This window comes from Leptonotus elevatus, chromosome 5, assembly GCF_054856555.1.
Source record: "Leptonotus elevatus isolate MCC_2025b chromosome 5, RoL_Lele_1.0, whole genome shotgun sequence".
Lineage (NCBI taxonomy): Eukaryota > Metazoa > Chordata > Actinopteri > Syngnathiformes > Syngnathidae > Leptonotus > Leptonotus elevatus.
This window is the reverse complement of record NC_141243.1, coordinates 19790280-19811142: the sequence shown is the minus strand read 5'-3', so window position 1 is coordinate 19811142 and position 20863 is coordinate 19790280. Positions and strand designations below refer to the sequence as shown.

The window sequence follows — 20863 nt, the reverse complement described above, 5'->3', positions numbered from 1 at the left end:
GTTGGAAAAAAGCAAATCTATAATTAGTTCCTGGTTACAAAGAGATCTGTCAATTTTCAGAAGTATTTTAATAATCAAAACTGAGATTCTCTCAAGATTTATATACTCCAGCCTTTTCTTTATACATTTCGGATCCTTTAATTAAATCAATAAATCAAAAAATTGTAATTTAATTTGGAAAAATAAAGATCACTAAATGAGATGTAGTGAAACCATTGGAAGAAGATAGGCTGAATATAATTGATTATGGTATGATAAAACTCAAGTGGTTGCAACAGTGTTTAAAAGGGAATATGGATCATTTTTGGTTTTATATTCCCTCGACATTATTTAAAGAATGTGGTGGTATAGATTTTTTGTTAAGGTGTGATTTTTGTGTTACTAAATTGCCAGTTAAACTATAAAGTTTTATTAGCAGGTTTTGTTGAATTGAATTGTTTTTCACAATCCTACAGTCCCTATCATACTTTCATATTCCCCACTTGTATTCATTACATCATGGGAATGTGGGAAAGACGAGATATTTCGAGACCGTAAAAGATGCGTGTACCGCTTTAAGAAAGTTCAAAGTTTACATTCAACGCCACGTGGTTTTGTCAACATGGCTTCCTGCCTCCTGAACCGTCTGTGTCTTTAAAAGTAGCACAAGAAGGTAAGACATCACTTCAAATACACTCAAACTTCTAACTTTCGTATCATGCTAGCATGACAAATAGTATTTGTCGCTTTGCAGATGTTATAATTTGAACTTTAATTTAACTAACTGCACACATTAGCTGAACCAAAATCATTATTATTTTGAGAGCTTACACAAAAAAAATAAACTTGAGATAACGTGGTTGCACAAGTCTGCACACCCAATTATAACTGGGAAGCAGTGTTCAGAAGGAACTAAATCACTTTCAATTTCAAATTCGTGTTAAATGAGAGTCAGTACACACTTGCCACAATTTAAACTCCCCCAAAATGTCAGATGTTCTAGTAGATTTTTTCAGACATTTTTTCTAGCTGCATCTCACAGCACAAACCATGGTCCGCGGACAGCTTCCACAGCATCACAGGGATACCATTAAGCATGATTTATTTTTCCAAATGAGTTGTGGGGAAAAGTTTTGAATTATTTTGACTGTATTTGTTTTTTTTATAACCTGGCATTTCAACAAGGCAGTATCATGGAAGAGTGTCGTAGCAGCCCTGTGATTGAAGCAGCCCCCCCAAAGGAGGAGGACGCTGCTGACCTCCCCACTGACTCCACAGATCATGTCAGCACCGCAGGACAAGCCGAGGTGGCGTCGGACGGCATTTACGACTACACCAAGCAAGACCTTTTCACGTCCGAGATCTTCAAAGTGGAGATCCGCAATCTGCCCAAGTTCATCGGTTTCAATGACCTGAAGAAGTTCCTTGCCAAGCACGGCCTCAACCCGCACAAAATCAAACTGTTTGGCAAGCAGATGTTCGCTTTCGTCACCTTTAAGAATGAGGAGGAGCGCGACAAAGCCATGAAGATGGTGCACGGCATGCAGTGGAAGGGCCAGGTGTTGAGCGTCAGGCTGGCCAAGCCCAAAGCCGATCCCATTCAGAGGAAGAGGAAGCAGGAGGAGGGCGAAGGTCTGGCAGGGAAGCCGCCTCCCAAACGAGCGCAAGGTGATGAGAAGGAGGAGCCGCTAAATGTCCAGATCGCCAATGCGGTGACCCCCCTGTGGAATGTTCCCTACGAAGAGCAGCTGAGGAGGAAGGAGCAAGATGCGGTAGCGGTTCTGCAGAGGCTGGCCAAGTGAGTGCATGACATCTGTTTCCACGGCAACCTCATAAAACCAGAACTTCCCTAACTATGCTGAATTCTGTGTTTCCTCATTAGAGAGATTGCAAGCACCAACAAAGCCATGCTGCCCTTGCTTTTTGATGTGAAAGGAAAAAACAACAGAATGTGCTGTCCTCTGGAACAAATCTGTCCATCCCCGACACAGGTTGATGTTGAAACAATATGTTGTAGAATTTCTGGAATAGGCAATTTCTTAAGCTCAGTTATTTGGTTGTCTTTATTCTATGCAGCCCCACTAGTCTAAGCACGGCATTCTGAATAACTCATTCACTGCCATTGACGGTTATAGACGTCAAAAATTCATTTGAACTATTTCCATTAGTTTAACTTTTTTTTTCACTTTTGTTAACAAGAGTATGAAAACCTAGAATTTTTTTAATTGTACATTTAGAACATATATAAAATTAGTGATTAATCATGAGTTAACTAGTGAAGTCATGCGATTAATTACGATAAAAAAATGTAATCGCCTGACGCCCCTAATTTTTAATAATCTTCTTGTTTTAAATCGTGTCAGGCGATTTAAATTTTTGATTGTAATTAACTGCATTACTTCAATAGTTAACTCACGATTAATCACACATTTTTATATCTGTTCTAAATGTAAAGTATTTTTTTCTAGGTTTTTATACTCTTGTCTCGTCTCATAAGTGGAAAAAAATGTTAAATAGAAAAAGTTCAAATGAATTTTTGACGTCTATAGCCGTCAATGGCAGTGAATGAGTTAATATTGTGTTTGTGGAAAATGAGTTAAGCAGCAAAATCCATCCCAAGGGGCAGACATTTCTGCCACTTGCTGTCGATTGAAAATGACATCACACTTATTCAGGGTTCAAGTAACAACAGGCATGTGATTTTTCCGCTAATTCGCGGAATTCCGCTTTTTTTATCTCCCCCCAAAAAAAAAAATCCGATTTCGTCTCTCTACAGCATTCCGTTTTAGTGTTTCCGCAACTGAAATGAAACCGATCTTGCGATTGGCGGAAGTCTCCGTGTTGACCAATAAACGCGCTTGTTATAAAGGCATAGGAGTATGCCTTGTTCATTTCTCAGACGTTTTTGCCGGGTGTTTAAAGAAAGATGTTCGTGATCGAACGCAATGATGCTCCGCGAGTTAAGGAAATTGACAAGATCGTAAAAAAAAAGTTTCGATGGGACTGGTTAGAGAAGGATATATCTACAAATGTTGGAAAGAAGACTGCGACGAATTTGTTCAGTGACTTTATTCGGAAGATCGATCGTGCCGGGAAAGCGCTTTGCATTTGGTGCCATGATACCATTGACTATGGTGGGAGAGGTTTCAAAGCTCTTGAACGTCACGCAAAGAGCAAAAAACACGTGAAAGAACTCCAGTCAAGAACAACAAATTATTCCATCGCTGGAAGTTTCGGTGCCCAAACGAAAACTCCAAAACTTTACGGCCTCCATCCCTTATTGACATCACAATCGGAAGCGGTAATAGAGAGACGTGATCCACCCCAACAACCTGTACCAGTTGCTGATAGAGTCGTGAATTTTGAGGTCGGTGGTAAACTTTTCAAATTAATCGAAATCAAATTTTCGAAAATATTATAACGTAATAAAAATGGCCATAAATATTTAACATGGTTAATCATTGACACAAACTCAAATGAATGCTGCATGTTTGCACTTTTCAGGTTTCAATATGTTGACTATCTTGATGTATGCAGTTACAGAGATGATCTTAGTCAATCCGAATGCATGATTGTGTTTTTACCAGAGCTTGCTGCATGAGGTATTTTATGTTTTTGTTATGCATTATGTATTAAATTAAGAATGATTGATTAAATGATTTATTGCATGGTAAATATATATGATGATATTCTCAGTGATAGTTTTTAAAAGCAAAGGCAGTCCAATGTTTTTGAATGTGACTGATTTTGAGTTGACTAAAACTGCAATTTTATATGGGATAGTTCAATATACATTGAAAATTTATGCTGTTGTTTCGTCTATTTCTTTGTCATCTGAGTGCATTGAAAGTACTTAAAAACACGGAAAACCCATGAGCTCTGGACCTAGCTGAGTGCCCGCGGCCCCCAGACCCCCGGCGAAATTTTCAGATAATTTCACTTTGGTCAAATCACATGCCTGTAACAACCAATCACAGCTCTCCTATTTTCTGAGTTTGGTCATGTGGTTTTCACAAGATAAACTGTGATTGGTCGTTACCTGAGCGCTGAGCCACTGTGACAGCAAGCCAAGTGGCAAAATGGCCGCCGCCTCAGATAGCTAAAAACAGGTGGATTATTCCACAAACGCAACATTAATCAGAGGACCGTGTTTAGTCTAGTGGGGCTGCGTAGAACATATTGTAAAGAAATTTTTCGGGTTATTCAAATGTAATTGTGTGGCGTCCGACCCTTGTGTATGCTTGGCAGACGGAGTACAGAAACAAGTGCGAGTTCCTCATCTCAATGGGTGCCGACGGCGAGGATAAGACCGTCGGGTTCCGCCTGGGAAAATACAAGGGAGGCTCTTGTGCTGTGGTGGGGCCGGCGGAGGCCTGTCATGTCTCAGCCCAGGCCAAGAAAGTTGTCGAGGACTTTCAAAAATTCATCAGGTGTGTAAAGAAAAAAAACAATAAATTATGTCATACAGATGTTTAGTAGAAAATCCATTTAATTTCAGTAGTTCAATTCATAAAGTGAAACCTTTATATTAATTCAAGTAATACAAAAAAAAAAAACGTTTTAGAAGACCAAGTCCTAATTTCTATATGAAAAATAATTTTGAAATGTAATTTTTTCACTGTGAAATGAAATTATTTGGGAGTTGCAGACCTTCACCAAGGCTTAGACGTACTCTGGGCCATCCATGATACAACGGACAGAGAAATTTAGACTCTTAATTGCCAATAGGAAGAACTTCTTCACTGAAAGGACCGAAGACAAAACAAAATCCGGCACGAGTACAAAAGATTACAATCCAATCTGAAGACATTCCACAATGTTTGATAAATGAAATGTTCCGGGTTAAGTTTTGTTGCCACGTGCAATCTGGATCAGTTATGAATACACAGGAACCTGCTGTCATTACAAATAATAAAACAAACTCAACAAAAAACCAACATAAACAATAACTTTAACAAGACCAGCCTTGTAAGAATATCTCATTGTCGTTAAACAAATCTACTTCATCCAGATTGATTTATGAGAATATATAAATGAACACATGCTAATAAAAATGTTTGTATGCATAGGTCAACACCTTACTCCGTGTACAGTCCGGAAACGTATGAAGGACACTGGAAGCAGCTGACTGTTCGAACCAGCAGGACCAAGCAAGCCATGGCGATCGTATTCTTCAACCCGCAGGTAAACACAGAGTTGTCCTCGTAATATTGACATTTATTTCACAGCCTGGACTATGGAAGCGTATTGCATTCACTCGTCAAAAAAAGTCCTGTTTTTCTGACTAATTTTTTGGGGGGGCTTTGTTTTTTTGAGTATTTTTTTTTCTGTTTTATTGAATATTTTTCCTCTTTTTTTTTTTTGGAGTAATTTTTTTCTGTTTAAATATTTTTTTACTTTCATCTGTTTTTCTGAGTAATTCCGCTAATAGCAAGTCTGCAACAAGTCACTTAGAGTACAAAGGTAAAAAAAAATTATTTTTTTCTTTTATAATGTTTTTTCTGTTATTTTGAATACATTTCCCCCGTTTTTCTGAGTAATTTTTCCTCCTGTTTTTCGGATTTTTTTCCCCCAGCCTGTTTTTTGGAATTTTTTTTGACAGAAATGTTTTTTGCAGTAAAGCAGAAAATTAAAAACAAAGCTCCCCCCAAAAAATTAGTCAGAAAAACAGGGGTATTTTTTTTTTTTATGCAACACGCTTCCGTACTAGACTGACTAATTATGCAAATATTCAACAATTCTCTAGAAACTTGAAGAAACAGAACTTGATGCACTAAAGAGCTCCATGAAGAAATACTTTTCAGAGGGAGAGGGCAAATACAGCGGCATCACCTCTCTTTACTTTGTCAGAGAGGGTCAAAGGTGAGGAGACTTAAGAGAATTGTCACATAAATTGTGGTGTGATTTAAAAATGATTATTCTGCTGATCTCCACTAGGAGGTGCTAGCGATCTTAGAAATGATTACCACTACTTTTACGGCAGTAGCCACGTTTTACGATAGTCTATGTCTTACGCATTCCACTGTTGTTGCCCTGCGAGTCTGTTAATAAACCCTGCTGTTGAACCTCCATGAATATGTGAATTCGTGACATAAATGACTACTACACAGTATGTAATCGAAACTTGTTTGTAATGGCAGAATATTTAATAAATTTCGTACGTGAACTAATCAAGACACGTAAAGTGAAGGTTGCGCGTCTCTGTGATTCAATGACAAGAAGAGAATGACTGTTCTCCTGGTGGCCGCAGGAAGTCTCCCAACATTGAAGACTTGCCATGTGAGCTGGTAGCAGGAGATGGCTGCATCCACGAGGAACTTCTTGGTTTCAAATTCAGAATATCTCCGCATTCTTTCTTCCAGGTAACACAACTTTTCATTTTACTGCCTTGTAGCCTCGAAACGATGCACTGTAATTTCCAGCATAATTCGTTGAACTTTTTTGTGCAACCCGATGGAAGGTAAATACAGCAGCAGCAGAGGTTTTGTACTCTTCAGTAGGGGAATGGGCACAACTGGATCAGGACAGCACACTTCTGGATGTGTGCTGTGGGACAGGAACTATTGGCATTTCTCTGGCAAAGGTAATGATTGGATGGAACATACTTGTAGTTTTGCAATACTGCAAATTAATTGCTTGGATGAGAGATGTGATACTCAGAAACATAACTGACTTTTTGGTGGGTTTGCAGAGGGTGAAGAAAGTCATTGGAATTGAACTTTGCCAGGAGGCAGTGGAGGATGCTGAAGTGAATGCAAAACTTAACGGTGAGTCCCCTCGTGTGTGAACTTGATCCCGCGTTGAACTGTACAGTGAGTCACATGGCTTTTCCTCTTTCAACTCAAGGGCTTAGTAATGTGGAGTTTCACCGCGGGAAAGCTGAAGATTTATTCCCCAATATTCTCAATGCTCTTATTTCGCCCAACGTGACTGCCATTGTGGATCCACCGAGGGCAGGCTTGCGTAAGTCCATAAAAGATAATGTCTTAATGTGGCGGATTATAGGAAGATTGTTGTATTAACTCCACAGACTCCAAGGTGATACTCGCCATCAGGAGAGCAGAGCATCTTAAGAGGCTGATTTATGTAGCGTGCAATGCCAAAGCAGCCATGAATAACTTCATTGAGTGAGTTGAACTTTTTTTTTTTTTCTCCATACACCATCCCATTTGGAAAACACGTTTCATGTCAGCTAATGAAAGATGCGCTTTAGTTTGTGCAGGGCACCTTCCAACAGAGTTCACGGTGCACCATTCCAGCCTGTGCGATCCATGGCTGTGGATTTGTTTCCTCAGACACCACATTTTGAGATGGTTCTGCTCTTTGAGAGAGTGGACTACACCTCCGAGCGGCAGACAATCGGCAATCCATAATCAGGAAGAGACTATGTTCATCTTTAAAAAGTTCCTTTGCAAATGAGACGTTCAATTCATTCTGTTAAGTGTTGATGTTCCCATCTGAACTGCAGAAATTTGTTTTCTTCTTCAAAATATACACATGATTTTCCCCTTACCTGAGTTAGGCTGTCACTTTCTTTCGGAATAAAACTTTAATTTCTAAAACACTGCTTCAGCTTTCTTTTTTTCTTTTAAACAGACAGCAAAAAAAGAAAAAATATACTGCATGCATATTTCTACTCTTTCTCTTGAACACCACAGGCATTAGTCAATACATTTTATTTTTGCATAACAAACATCACCAGTCATGGGGTTCCTGTTACAATACATACTGTACTTCATTTTGTTGGCAACACCCCAAAGAAGTCACAGGTGCAAGTCAAGAGCATAACATGTAAAAGCAATTCTCACATGGAGCGAGACAACACGCGCACGCAATGGAGAGAAAAACGAAGCATATTGTTTAAAAACTAAGCAAACTCACAACAGCCTCACATCTGACAAGCCAAATACTTTAATGCACAGCAGTCTTCTATTTTCGCGCGTCCTTTTTTTAAAATTCATTTTAACAGTTTGCAGCAACATTAGGTAGTCTATAAAATGCATATGACTGGATTGTAGGCTTTGGTATAGTTTCAGAAGCTCGTGTTGGACTAAATGACTTGACGGCCTTCCAACTGAATTTTGCAAGGTTGCATTCTGCGCAATATATTTAAGGTCATACGCATGGTCAACTGTCACAAGAAAGGTAAACATACAAAACCTATACAAAGTACATTAAGACATCTTAATACATGCTGTGGACATACTTATCTTTTAAACACTAATTTGCTAGATAAATGCTTTATCTTGTATGGGGGGTGGGGGGCTTGGTCTTTTCATACATTTCCAAGTGGGCCAAGTTTTAGGTCCAACCAATGCACTCAAAGCCCTTGGTGAAATGGATTAGCTAAGGCAACATGTAGACCACTTAATTTAGGAAAGAAAAAAAAAGTGAATGAAATGTTGATTGGTGTGCAATGCATTAGAACCCAAATAGTGTTGTAAAGCCAAGACCCAAGGAAATGCCTGTGGCCGAGGGCGGGGCTAAAATGTTGGCGACAAATCTGTTGTACAGGACAAGTGCATAACAATTGCTCAGAGTACTCATCACTTCACGACACGTTTTTCAAGCATGCAAACCAAGTCAATTCTGAAGAAAAACATATTTGTACTCCGCCAAACGAGCCACAACACCAGCCAATAAAATACAAGTCATTTTGCTTCCCAATTCCCAGTGGCATAAATACAAGTAGTCCCTTCCAAATATGTTACGCACTAACAAAAATACAGGTGCTGATATTGAAATGCAGTTATTAAGACACTTTAAAACAAAACCATGGTAGGTAGCGGTTCTTGCAGTCAGACATGCATGCATTGTATTTGTACAATGTTTAAGACATGTCATCGCTTCTGCACCCTGGGTGACTTTCTCATTGTACCATAGCTGGGATGCATCTAGAGAGGTAGATGGTATTTGCGCTATGGTCTGGTCTGTTAGTGCATTTTGTCCTACCCTGATGTCTGCCAGCCAATCTAACTACACACGGACAAAAGAAGCAAGCAAGCAAAGCGGTTCTAACGGCGTAACGATGTGATCCTACATAGCGATGACGTCACGTTGCAGTGCTGAAAAAAAAAAAGTGAGTGTGGTATCCGGCTATCTATCTGGTTAAACATCAACAGTGCAGAGAGGTTCACTTCCTGGCTGGGCAGATTCCATGATGGTCATTTTGGGTTTCTTCCTAGTTTCCTCCTATAAAAATACAAACGTACAACTATAAAGCTTTTGGTCAGTGAATACTGTGGGTACTATTCTGATTATCCAGTCACATCTGTGCTTTTTTTCAGCAATGGAGACTGACATTGTGCAGCAACAGAAGCACTTTAGTGCCATTTGCACCCCATTCAAATGGAAAATTTGTGAAAAAGAAAAGTCCTTTCACATAAAACGGGGTCTTTTACTGTCAAAAGAATAACGAAAAATCTGTCTAGAGCCACAAAACATTTGGACATTGTGATGAATGAAACAGTGTTTTAGTGTTAGTCTAATCTACTGAGGACCCAATAGTGAATTAGAGCTGCACCAGAACACAAAAATATGCAGCATCCAATACATTTTCTTTTATGGCTATTTTTCGACATGTTTTTTTTCTGCCTTTTTTGCAATCAATTTTCTGACACCCCCCCCAATTTTGTAGACATTTTATAGCAATTTTCATGATTTCTTCTTTTGTTTTCGGACATTTTATAGTTACTTTTTGAACATTTTATTCAGCTTTTTTTATATATACAATTCTAGACATTTTATGGTAATTTTTTGCCGCCTTTTGTTTTTGGACATTTTATGGTTACTTTTTAAACGTTTTATTTTCAGCCTCTCGAGATTATTAAATTCTCTAATCTTTTTTGACAATTTCATGGACATTTTTTGGTAATTTTTTGCTTATCCTCTTCAGTTTAGGAAATTTTATGGTCCACTTTGTGTCAATTTTTAAAAACTTTTTCATCTACATTTTGACATCTTAGACAACTCTTTGAATATTTCTTATTTTTTTTATTTAGTCATTAATTCATTTAAAGAATATTTTATCTGAAAAAAAAAATTTGCATTGGAAAAAATATTACTACTCTTTTTCCTCAAAGAGAGACAAAGAAAGAGGGAGAGAGACAGAAAATAATATTTTACATCATTAACAATGTGGAATTTTAACAGCGGTGTATGAACTTTAGTCACTGTCGATCCGAAGATGAGCTAGAATAATCAGACAAAAATAATCCCATTCAAGATGAAGATGACCTCTGATGATTATAAAATGCATTACTGTGCATTCCATCACATATGTAAAGATTGAACGACTCACCCTGTGTGCAGCCAGTTTCCTCATCTCTTCTTGCAGTTTGTTCAAGATATGCAGGTTTGGTTTGTTCTTTTTAGCAAACTGCTGCAGCTCGATCACACTCTTGTCTGAGCTCTCCTACGTAACCAAATAGGTGCATCCCAGTCATTGAGACATTTACAAAGCAAGCTCACCTAATACATGCCATATGACTTCAATGATTCAATCAGAACTTTATGAACACTAAAACCTACCTTCTTGACCATCTTATTACTCTCTCGGCCATACATTCGCAGGAGTGAGCCCCAGTTCTTCACATGAGGATGAAGCATTTGCAAAATCTTCTGAGATGCTAGCTGTTTGCCAACCCTCTTGTTCTTGCCTGCGCACACACAAAACAAACAAAATGAATGCACTTTATAGAGTCAGGTCCCATTCTGACATACATATTTGGCAGTGATTTAAATTTCACATCCCAATGAAATTGATCTCAACTTCATTCACTGCCATTGACAGCTATAGACGTAAAAAATTCATTTGAACTATTTCTAAACTATTGAAAGTTTCACATTTGTTCCCAATTTTGTTAACAAAAGTATGCAAACCAATTTTTTTTGTATTAGAAAAGATCTAAAATTTGTGATTAATCTTGAGTTCACTAGTGAAGTCATGCGATTAATTACGTTTAAAAAATGTAATCGCCTGACGCCCCTAATTTGTAATATTTTTTTCAAAAAAAAAACCATTAAAAATTTACAAAGAAAATAAAAATTAAATCGGGAGTTCAATAGTGAAGTCATGTGATTAATTATGTTTAAAAAAAAATTATCGCTTGACGCCCCTAATTTTTTTTCTTTTTTTTCTTATTTTTTTTTAAATTATTAATTAAAAAAATAATAACAATATAAAAAGAAAAGATTACTAAAAATTAGGGGCATCAGGCGATTAAAATGTGTAATCGTAATTAATCGCATGACTTCACTAGTTAACTCACAATTCATCCAAAATTTTACATCTGTTCTAAATGTACAAAAAAATTCTAGGTTCTCATACTCTTGTTAACAAATATGGAAAAAAAAATAGTTAAACTAAAAAAAAATAGTTAAAAATCATTTTTGACATCTATAGCTGTCAATGGCAGTGAATGAGTTAAAACGGCTCCATGTATGCAGTCGCCACACAAGGAATGCAAAGTACTTACACCAACCACGCACAGTATGCTTCCCACAAGTCATCACATATTCACTCTTCTGATTCTTCCCAGGTATCACCTCAAATTTGATGCTAGTGTCTCCCATCCCATGGTTTCTATAGGTAGGAAAGTTACAAGAATCGTTAATAAGCAATAATAAGAAAAATAAATACAGAAAAAAGAACATGCTGTGGGTGTATTTATTGATTACCGCATAATCATTCTGCACTCTGCAGAAATAATACGGCACGAGAGGTGTTGCATTTCAATTGTTAACTAATTATTTAAACAATAGGTTTCAATATGTAAAAATAAAAAATGCTGAATAACACTTGAGAAGAGTAACCTGTGGTATTCCACAGGGTTCGGTATTGGGACCTTAGTCATTTATAATTTATTTAAATGATATTTTCAAATATATTACAATTTGTAATGTTCGCTGATGATACAAATTTATTTTGCTCGAATGGACAACATGAAACGACTAATAAAAACTGGTAATCCAACAAATCCATCCAGAAGCTGCAGCATCTTCAGAACAGTGCTGCTAGGATACAAGGTCTCTCCTCACTCACAAATGTATTCATGGCAATTCCCTCCCGTGTCTGTCAGAGCTCCTTGCCCCAATTACTAGTGATGGCAAAATGAAGCTTCATGAAGCATTTGCGATACTTTTGGACTCCTCTAGATGGTGCTCTTGGTTTAAAGATAAAGGCAAGTGCAATGAAAATGGATTACATTTGCATTGCATCTTTGAATCATGAGTGCCATCTTGAGGAGTCAAAAAGTATCGCAAGTGCTTCATGAAGCTTCATTTTGCCATCACTACCAATTACCTTTGCTCCTCAAACGCCCAACTCCTCCCACCCAGGACCAAGACCTGCACAACGAGGGACAGGGCCTTCTGCTCCACACCTGTGGAACACTCTTCCAGACAACCTCAGGGTTCACCAGACTTAAAAAAAAATGTTTTTGACTTAAAAACTCTCTTTTAAAAATACATTTTAATTTATAAATTAGTTGTGTTACTGCGACTTTGTCCTAGATTTAGTTTTGTTTGGACATTTTTACTATTGTAGCACTTTGAGATCTCTTAAATTTTATTTTATTATTATTCTTAGGAGCTCTGATGTAGAAACGATTGTAGATACGACATCCCGTGAGACATTGCAAGTCGTAGCAAGCCTTTTTTTCCAGCGGCTATTGTTGCCTGAAACGGTTTATTTGAATGTTTTTCTTTTCTTTTCTAAATGATCATCAACCCCCCCGCAGCATTTAAAAACGCTTTGCACAGCTTGGTTGGGAACTTGTTGCGCTGTTTGCAGTTGTACTAAACCGCAACAAGTTGAATGTGTGTACCGTAGTTTGACCTTTTTCTGAACAGTTGATATGTGACATGTATTTGGATTCTTGCTGGTCAGGGTAACCCAACAATACAATAATTTCAGCACAGGTTATGATTTCATACAGGAAGTTGTTCCCAGAATTCACGCAAAAATCATGGGGCCGAGGAATAAGGTAGATAATTACTTGATTTGATTACACAACATATTAAATTGCTTTCTCTTTTTTATACTATTGCTAGAACTGCTTGCATATTTACAATATTTTCCACCCACCTTTTAAGGCACTCATGAAGAATCTGATACGGTGAAAGAAGCCCCGCTTTGTTGGTCAGCTCGTATACTCTCGAGTCTTCTATATTGATATGGTTAAAATACTGTGGGGCAAAACACTCAACATTACTGCTGCTGTCATTTTCGTTTAGAGATATTCACCTTTATACAGTCGATGATACGCATATGTTTGCTCACTTCAAAATTGTTCCTAAGGAATGACTGAATGTACCTCAAGTTCATCTGCCTCAATAGGCTTTTCCTCAGAGGTCTGCTTCACAAAGTCCGGTATAAGTATTTCCAGTGTGGCTCTTGCTGCAGTATACCAAAAAAGAAATTAATTAAAAAAATATGCAAGTACACCACTTTATATGGTGTTGTGATCCGCACCATCGCACAGAAAAAGTGTCCAGTGAACAAATTACCAGCTTTATTCTTGGCAAGTTTTTTACTACTTGCAGTGCCTGTGCCGTAGGTGACTCCGTCTATAATGACAGATGCGCCGAAGGGTTCACTTGGGTTTTCTGCAGGGGACAAAAACATGGCTCAATGATTGAAAAGCTTGAAACTTCAACTCAGAGTGTAGGGGGCTTTAAAATACACTTTATCTCAAGGCAAAACTTACCACATTCAAAGAAGCTGTAAACAGGCCGGACCTTAAGGACACGCTGCATATATTCATGCAAGATGCAAACTTCAGACTTCCCATTGGGATTGATGACAAATTCTGATAAATACAAAATTAGTCAATATATAAGAGCATGATTACTTACAATTACTTCATTGCTGACAGCCCAAAGCCAAATTTACATTTGACAGACAGTTATGCTTTGCATTTTTTTCTATTCTGCTCAGAGAGCTTGATTGACATTTGACACTATATATAAGACACATGGACAGTGAATGCATGTACAGTATACACACAGACACATGCATATATAGTCAACAAAAATAAACACAACACTTTTGTTTTTGCTCACATCTTTTTATAAGATGAACTCAAAGATCTAAAACTTTTCCCACATACACAATATCCAGTTTCTCTCAAGTATTGTTCACAAACAAGCCTAATTCAGTGATAGTGAGCACTTCTCCTTTGCCAAGATAGTCCATACCACCTCACAGCTGTGCCATATCAAGAAACTGATTAGACACCATGATTAGTCAGTACTGACTGGGCTATATAAATAAACTTGACAGACCCCCCCAAAAAACATACTGTCTTCTGTACCCATCCCTGTATGGCGCTACTTTCAAGTAGCAACACAGCTAACCCTCACACATCAAAATAAACTGCTTTGAATAGCAGTCGTTCAATATTAGGGGCTGGCAGGCAACAAGACAGGTCATCATTAATGGCGGTGAAACACAATAGACATCAAAAGTATCATTCGAATATTCAACATATGATTTTTTTACCTTTCTTAGGTGCATCTTGGACTGACAGTGTAATGAGTTTCTGGTTTGCAGGCAGGATAGGCCTCTCGGATTCAGCTTGTTTCCTCTTCATGTCTCTGTTAAACTGCCTTCGCTCAGCCCATGTGCGGAACTTCTTCACCGTCACTTGTTCAAAGTCAAAGCACTTTTCCAGGTATAGGCGAAACTCTTCAATTTCTGTCAAGTATTTAATAGCGTTAGTGTTGTGGTTTATTGAAGACCATCTTTAAAAAAAATTAAAAATAAAAATAAACCTCTCAAACACCTTGGAGATGTGTACCACATGTTCCCCACATTGCATTATTTAGAAGCCAACTTGAATCCTGCACATAAATTAGCTTCAATCTTGCAGAGGTCTCAATATAAGGTATGAATTTGGCCAACGGTAGAGATTTGGACATTACCGTCCAATCGCAGTAATGCACGTTGTCTTTGTATTATTTTCCGTGCGCACTGCTCAGTTTGGCAGAAATTACCAAATTGCACGCCCGCATCACCTCGCTGTTTGTATTGGGTATACTTGTTACACACTATTTTCCAAGCGTCCGCTACTCACGAGCTGCGGCTGGATCACTAATGTGGCTAAACATGGCAAAAGTTGGCTTTGCATCTGGAGTCTACACAGCATAAACCCTCCATGGTAGCCAAAAAGCGACACTTCCGTAAGTAGCGCTCAAAGACAAAGAGGAGACGGGGAGACGGCCTGGACGACATGCTAATTGCTAAGCTATCGAAATGCAATCACAAAACACTGAAATAAGTGCTTGTGTGATGCAGTACACTTGTCACATAGGTCTGGTTGGAACCACGTTACAGCGGAGACTAGTAACTAACTTTAAACAGCAAAATAGCCAGCAACTATAAGTAAATAATACAGTTACGCAACACAAACAGTTACATTAGTTATATAATAAATATTAGTACCTCTATTAGAAGTAATAGTAGATATACTGGAATTACAATAAGTGCATTGCACAAAACGTTGCATGAACCATCCAATTCAATCTGACAGCAACGTTATGTTTCATATCTGATTAATCTAACTGAACAGACTTGCGTTCTTCAATACTGTGAAAACAAGATCTATTTACTTTAATTTAATTTTTTTTGGTGTATTTGTTAAAACCGTATTTCAAGATGATGCCGTTTTGTAAGACTCAACATTCAAGTATTGTTGATAAATGGCTTAAAATAACACATAATAGTCACACTTACAAAAATTCCAGTCAATTATTATTTTTTTTAAACATGTTGGTCCCTGAATATGCAAAGCCACTTTACCTTTTTTCTTGTTCTACCAAAATTTGCCACTTCAACTTTATTCCAGGATTTCCCCTAGTGTTTTATAAGCCTGGTGGCTCCCCCTCGACAAATAGGATTTGCATGTGGTTTTCTGGGGGAAACCCTGTATTGTTTATATTTGATTACTTTTACCTACGCACCAAACGGAGCAGCGTTCCCAATTTTGTTGTAAACATGATTTACATTGACAAATAAGGCATTCTATTATATTTATTTAAACGGGAAAGATTTAACCCGACCTGTGTGACAAACGGGCTCGAGCCTTCTGTGTGGTGGCGGATGGGCTGTGCCTCGTCTGACCCAGTCACAATGTTTTGCTATCAATTGCATTTCATTTTTTAATTCCTCTGGACAATGTAATTCATTTTTAATGCAATTGAAGGCCTTAATTTGTACAAAACTTGTGGAAACCTTGGAAAAGATCTTACCAATGGACTCATCCTTGCACACTTCCACTTTGGCCCTGACTTGTCCTAGGGCGCCGAGAGCAAAGTCGCACGGCAAGGCGTTTTTACCAGGCTGGCTTTCGGTGGCGATGCCTTCAGCCGCTAGGCCACAGTCAGCAGCACTGGAAGCAGCTACATTTTCATGAACCTCAGCTGTGCTGTCTGCGTTCTCGACACGGTCGTCGCCATTTGCCTTCTCGCTGGGTTTTACAGGGAACGCGAACGCTTCTGCTTCTACGCTGTTCAGTTCCTTCTCCTTCATCTTCTTATAGTGCAAGCAAGGGATGCTGCTGGTTGGAGGATCGTGTTTCTACATCACAGTGGCAAACCAAGAGTTGTAAGACAAATAGGGGAAGCAGCACATTACATACCTAAAAATGTATTTGTTGGACATTATTATTATTATTATTATTATATCTATAACATGAAGCTAGTATTGTTGTGATGAAGCAGAGCCAAAATATAGAAGAGTTACCCTTATGCTGCCTGAACCAAGGAAGTAGGGTCTGGACCAAGTTACTACTCTGGTCTCTCTGTGCAGGTAGACTGGAATGCCCGAGTTGTGGAATGTCATGATCCACCCGTCAGGAAGTGGCTCGGTGGGTGGACGTCCCCGGCCTAGTATGTACACACATGTCACAGAGAAAGTTAGCAGTGATTCTGGACCATTTAGGGGTGCGGACAGCCGAATATGTATGATGATATATGTATGATCCTTCTGTTTCCATGCACTATTCATCTATTTTTGTTCAATTCGAGCCAGTGTCCCTCTTATTTTTGAAAAACATAGTCAGCCATTTGAAGCCATCAGGTTCCCCTACCGATGCCATCCCTCCTCGCTTGTTCAAGGAGGTATTTGACACTATTGGACCACGTGTCATAGATATTATTTATTATAGCCTTTTTACTGTATGTCCTCTACTATAAAAAAAAAAAACCAGGCCTTGATTCCATTTCTCTGTTCTAGTTTTTACGCCCATCTCTAATCTCCCATATATTTCTAAAATATTGGAAATTTCAGTTGTTAACATTTTTGGTATCACTGAATTGTTTCAGTCTGGTTTTAAAGCTCTTCATAGCACAGCGTCTGCTCTCCCGAGAGTATCGAATGATATACTTTTGTGCAGCACTTTGGTTCCCCTGTGGATTTTTAAATGTGCTATACAAATAAAGTTGATTGATTTGATGTATGCATAACTGCATCGACAACTTATGGAGTCAATAAAATTTAAGGTTTTGTATGTTACAATAAAAAACATTTAACAGCGCATAATAAGCAAACATTTGCCACTTACTTTTCATGACAGTTTTAATTTTGGTCATCATGGGTTGAACACTTCTTTCGCCGTCTGACTGGTGATCACTTTCGCCGCTGTATTTGTCCTCCGCTGGACGCATCTTCTTTGGGACTGGCATGCCCTCCTCGAGCAGAGCGTCAACATCATTGTCGAATTCCTCCTTCAAGAGTTAAAGATTGGCCAAGAGTTTCAAGATGAAGAATATCGAAACAATTCAGTCAGAAATATCAGAGGGATATGTACAACTTCCACTTGATTGAGGTTGATAAATGAATTAGTGACATTTACTGTCATCATTTGAGTGTTAGATCGAAACCTTTGGATGTCTACCAGATTTAGACAATTTATATATATTTAGTCACCATTCAATTAATGAATCATCTAGCCACCCTCTTCAAAAATTCTCTAACTATTGACAATTACGAGCTTAGATCACAAGTCAAAATGGCGGCCAACTCGGTGAAAGAAAGCGCTCCACTCATTGAAAAGCATTGGACTTTGGATCGTTTGTGAGGATTATTTTGATTTTAAAATGTGATGAAATGTCATTTGACTACTGTAACAAACTGCCTGGTTTGTACGCTAGCTACAGGCAAAAGCAACACAACACGCCGCTTGTTGTCACCGTATAGAGGAAACATTTGCATTGTGTTGCATTTAAGGAAATATCAGAAACGCGCGGATGATCGGAATTGGTAATATTCTGCATACTTGTGATTACCATCTCACATGGACAGACACTTGTTGCCATCGTTTTCATTTAGAATTTACAGCTCTAGCACTCCTCACAAAATGGCCTCTTCAATTAACAGTAGAAAATTTGCAGTGTGAAGCACCAGTTACTGACATGGTAGCAAACTTTTGAGGCAGTGGCTCTCAAACTTTTTTCATTGATGTACCCTGTGTGAAAAAAATTTCAGCCAAGTACCCCTTAACCAGCGCAAAGTATTTTTGGTTAAAAAAAGAGAAAACACTTAAAATACAGTGTTGTGCCATCATTGTTTGATTGATCAAACTTTGGAATTTCATTTGTATAGTTATCTCTCAAACTTTTTGGAAATAACTAAAAAAGAAAGAAATAATTAAATTATAAATTAAAATGTATTAAAATCATCACCACTAAATGACTTCCTTTGGGGTCAAAACAAAGATCTGTTCTCAATAAGAAATCACTCACTTAATTTTAAGTAAAGTTGAAAATAAATGACTGACAGGTGATAGTAGGCGGCATATAACAGCTTGGGTTGAACCATTCTGCGTTTGAAATGCATTTTAAAATCTCACGTACTTCCTGGAGTGCCTTCACGTACCTCCAGGAGTACACGTACCCGCGTTCAAGAACCCACTGTATTAAGGTATATGCCACATATTTGCTTGGCTGTCTATTAAAGTAGGAAGGAACCGAAGCGGAATCACACAACCAACTACCGACTTGACATGTTTGAGCAGTTTACTTTTTGGAGTTTGTGCATTGATGAATATTGAACAGTGAAGATTTAAGAGGAATCTTGAGGGACAGTATAGATTCAAGGGGTTATCTCACCTGCAAATCCCATTGCCATCATTGAGCTTTATATTAAAACAGGATGTCACTGCAGTGCACCACTACACCGCTACTGATGAATGGTTACCATAATTTTAAAGAGATCTGAGAGTCAGTAGGAACACATACCTTGAAATGACCATGCTTTTGGTGGAAATTTTAAGAAACAAGACATGTTGACAGTGGTAGGAGGACCGACTTACCTCATATGTGTAAGCCATGGACTCGCCATCTGCCTGCTCCTGCGGAATTGCGACCTCGGACTTAAAGCCACCATTTTCTTCATCCAGGAAATTGTCATAGATGTCCTCCAACTCATCCAAGACAGCATACTCTACTTTGTTCTCAAGCTCTACCTCTGCTTCCTCAAGCCTACCTTCTCCATTTGCTGTCCCCGAGCTACATTCAGCTAGCTTGAGATCACTTGAGAAATCCAACTCACCATTAATGTCTAAACCATCATCACCAACTCTCTCTTGCTCTTCAACTGTATACAAAACCTTCCTGTCTTTTCTCCTGCTGCTGCTTTCAGTGAAGCTAACACGAACCTTAACATCCCTAAGCAGCTTGATATCTGGTAACAACTTGGTTACAGGGGGAGCGTGACGAGCGGTTCTGGGGCACAGTGGGTTGGAGTAACTGGCCTCATTTGAGAGCTGGCTACAGAAAGCAACTGTGCCAATGCTGAGGGGCTCTTGTGGCTTTGCTTCCCCATGCCCAAGGGTGCATATGTATCCATCACCACCAGAGCTAACGTCCATTACCTCTGCGTCACTGGACGTTTGCAGGGGAGGTGGAGGAGGTGCTCTGCCTTCATCTTGGCCAAAATCATTAGGTGGCTCCAAAGGGAGGGGTGGCAGAATGTCATCTATTTCCATTGTTTTTACTCGGAATTTAAACTTCTTAAAAACCTACGAATTAGCTTAAAAACTAACCTGATTTTTTTTGTGCTTATCTAAAAGTACAATGCATGCAGACGCACATTCCAGAGCCCGTATCAGAGATGGATATGCTAAGCTGACTACATTGTTCTTTTCATTAATGTAGACAGCTTTCAGAATCACTGTCTCAATTATTGGAAATCACAATGCATTCAGCCTAATGTGGGGATCAAGACAGTGATCACCATCCTCCTGCGATTCCTCTGGCAGCTAGGGAAAACATTCACAGCGAGAGCATAATCAGAAAACAATTGGTCTCGACCACCGTCTATGTTGTAAAAGGGTAATCATGAGCCAATTACTATAACACTTATCAAAGTAATTTACTATTGAGGAAAAATATGCATGTTATCCACATCGTTTACATAGGAGTAGCAGGGCCCTACTAGCATTAGCATCAATGCTAAGTGGCGAACAAGCGACCATTGAGTAGTCCACATGCTGTAATCATTTTAATACCTAAGCCTTTCGCGCTTACGTGGTCTTGCGTGAATACTCACCAATAAATATGATTTAACTATCTCGTCAGTCCCTAACTACCTATTTGAGCGCCTTATTCACCCAGAATCATTTGTAGTCCCGCCATCTTGAGGTGCACAACCGCAATCGAGAAGGGGCTGCTGCAGACTGGCGGCGACGAATGGAGCTCCACCGGCAACACATGACCTCCACTTCCGATACACTTTTTTTTTTTTTGCTTTATTGAACAGAAAACAGTTCTCTATGCAGTGCAACAGCCAGGGGGAGACAAATAAAAGGCAAAATAAACTTGCCCTCCAAAAATATATCACTTGCTTTCCTATTCGTGGAGTGTCCAATATTTTTAATAAATT

General features: G+C 38.6%; 2 protein-coding genes across 4 annotated transcripts; one reads left to right on the top strand and one right to left on the bottom strand.

The window, feature by feature from the left end:
* Positions 1-582: 582 nt before the first annotated feature.
* trmt2a (tRNA methyltransferase 2A) lies at positions 583-7546 on the top strand. Of its 2 annotated transcripts, none has more exons than XM_086076161.1 (12): positions 583-652; positions 1169-1777; positions 1862-1970; positions 4228-4409; positions 5049-5163; positions 5726-5841; positions 6230-6341; positions 6440-6562; positions 6671-6746; positions 6826-6942; positions 7010-7106; positions 7193-7546. In XM_086076161.1, the coding sequence occupies exons 2-12, from the start codon at positions 1173-1175 to the stop codon at positions 7350-7352; spliced, it is 1812 nt and encodes a 603-aa protein (XP_085932287.1). In that variant the 5' UTR covers positions 583-652; positions 1169-1172; the 3' UTR covers positions 7353-7546. The 2 variants fall into 2 exon arrangements, with proteins under 2 accessions (XP_085932287.1, XP_085932286.1); XM_086076160.1 differs by having other exon boundaries at positions 589-652; positions 1165-1777.
* Positions 7547-7638: 92 nt separating this feature from the next.
* dgcr8 (DGCR8 microprocessor complex subunit) lies at positions 7639-20665 on the bottom strand. Of its 2 annotated transcripts, XM_086076157.1 has the most exons (14): positions 20531-20665; positions 19293-20240; positions 17544-17706; positions 16724-16866; positions 16231-16558; positions 14483-14677; positions 13689-13790; positions 13489-13587; positions 13296-13378; positions 13067-13167; positions 11457-11563; positions 10510-10637; positions 10280-10393; positions 7639-9171 (listed from the first exon to the last, which is right to left on the bottom strand). In XM_086076157.1, the coding sequence occupies exons 2-14, from the start codon at positions 19965-19967 to the stop codon at positions 9088-9090; spliced, it is 2322 nt and encodes a 773-aa protein (XP_085932283.1). In that variant the 5' UTR covers positions 19968-20240; positions 20531-20665; the 3' UTR covers positions 7639-9087. The 2 variants fall into 2 exon arrangements, with proteins under 2 accessions (XP_085932283.1, XP_085932284.1); XM_086076158.1 differs by having other exon boundaries at positions 19293-20649.
* Positions 20666-20863: the final 198 nt, after the last annotated feature.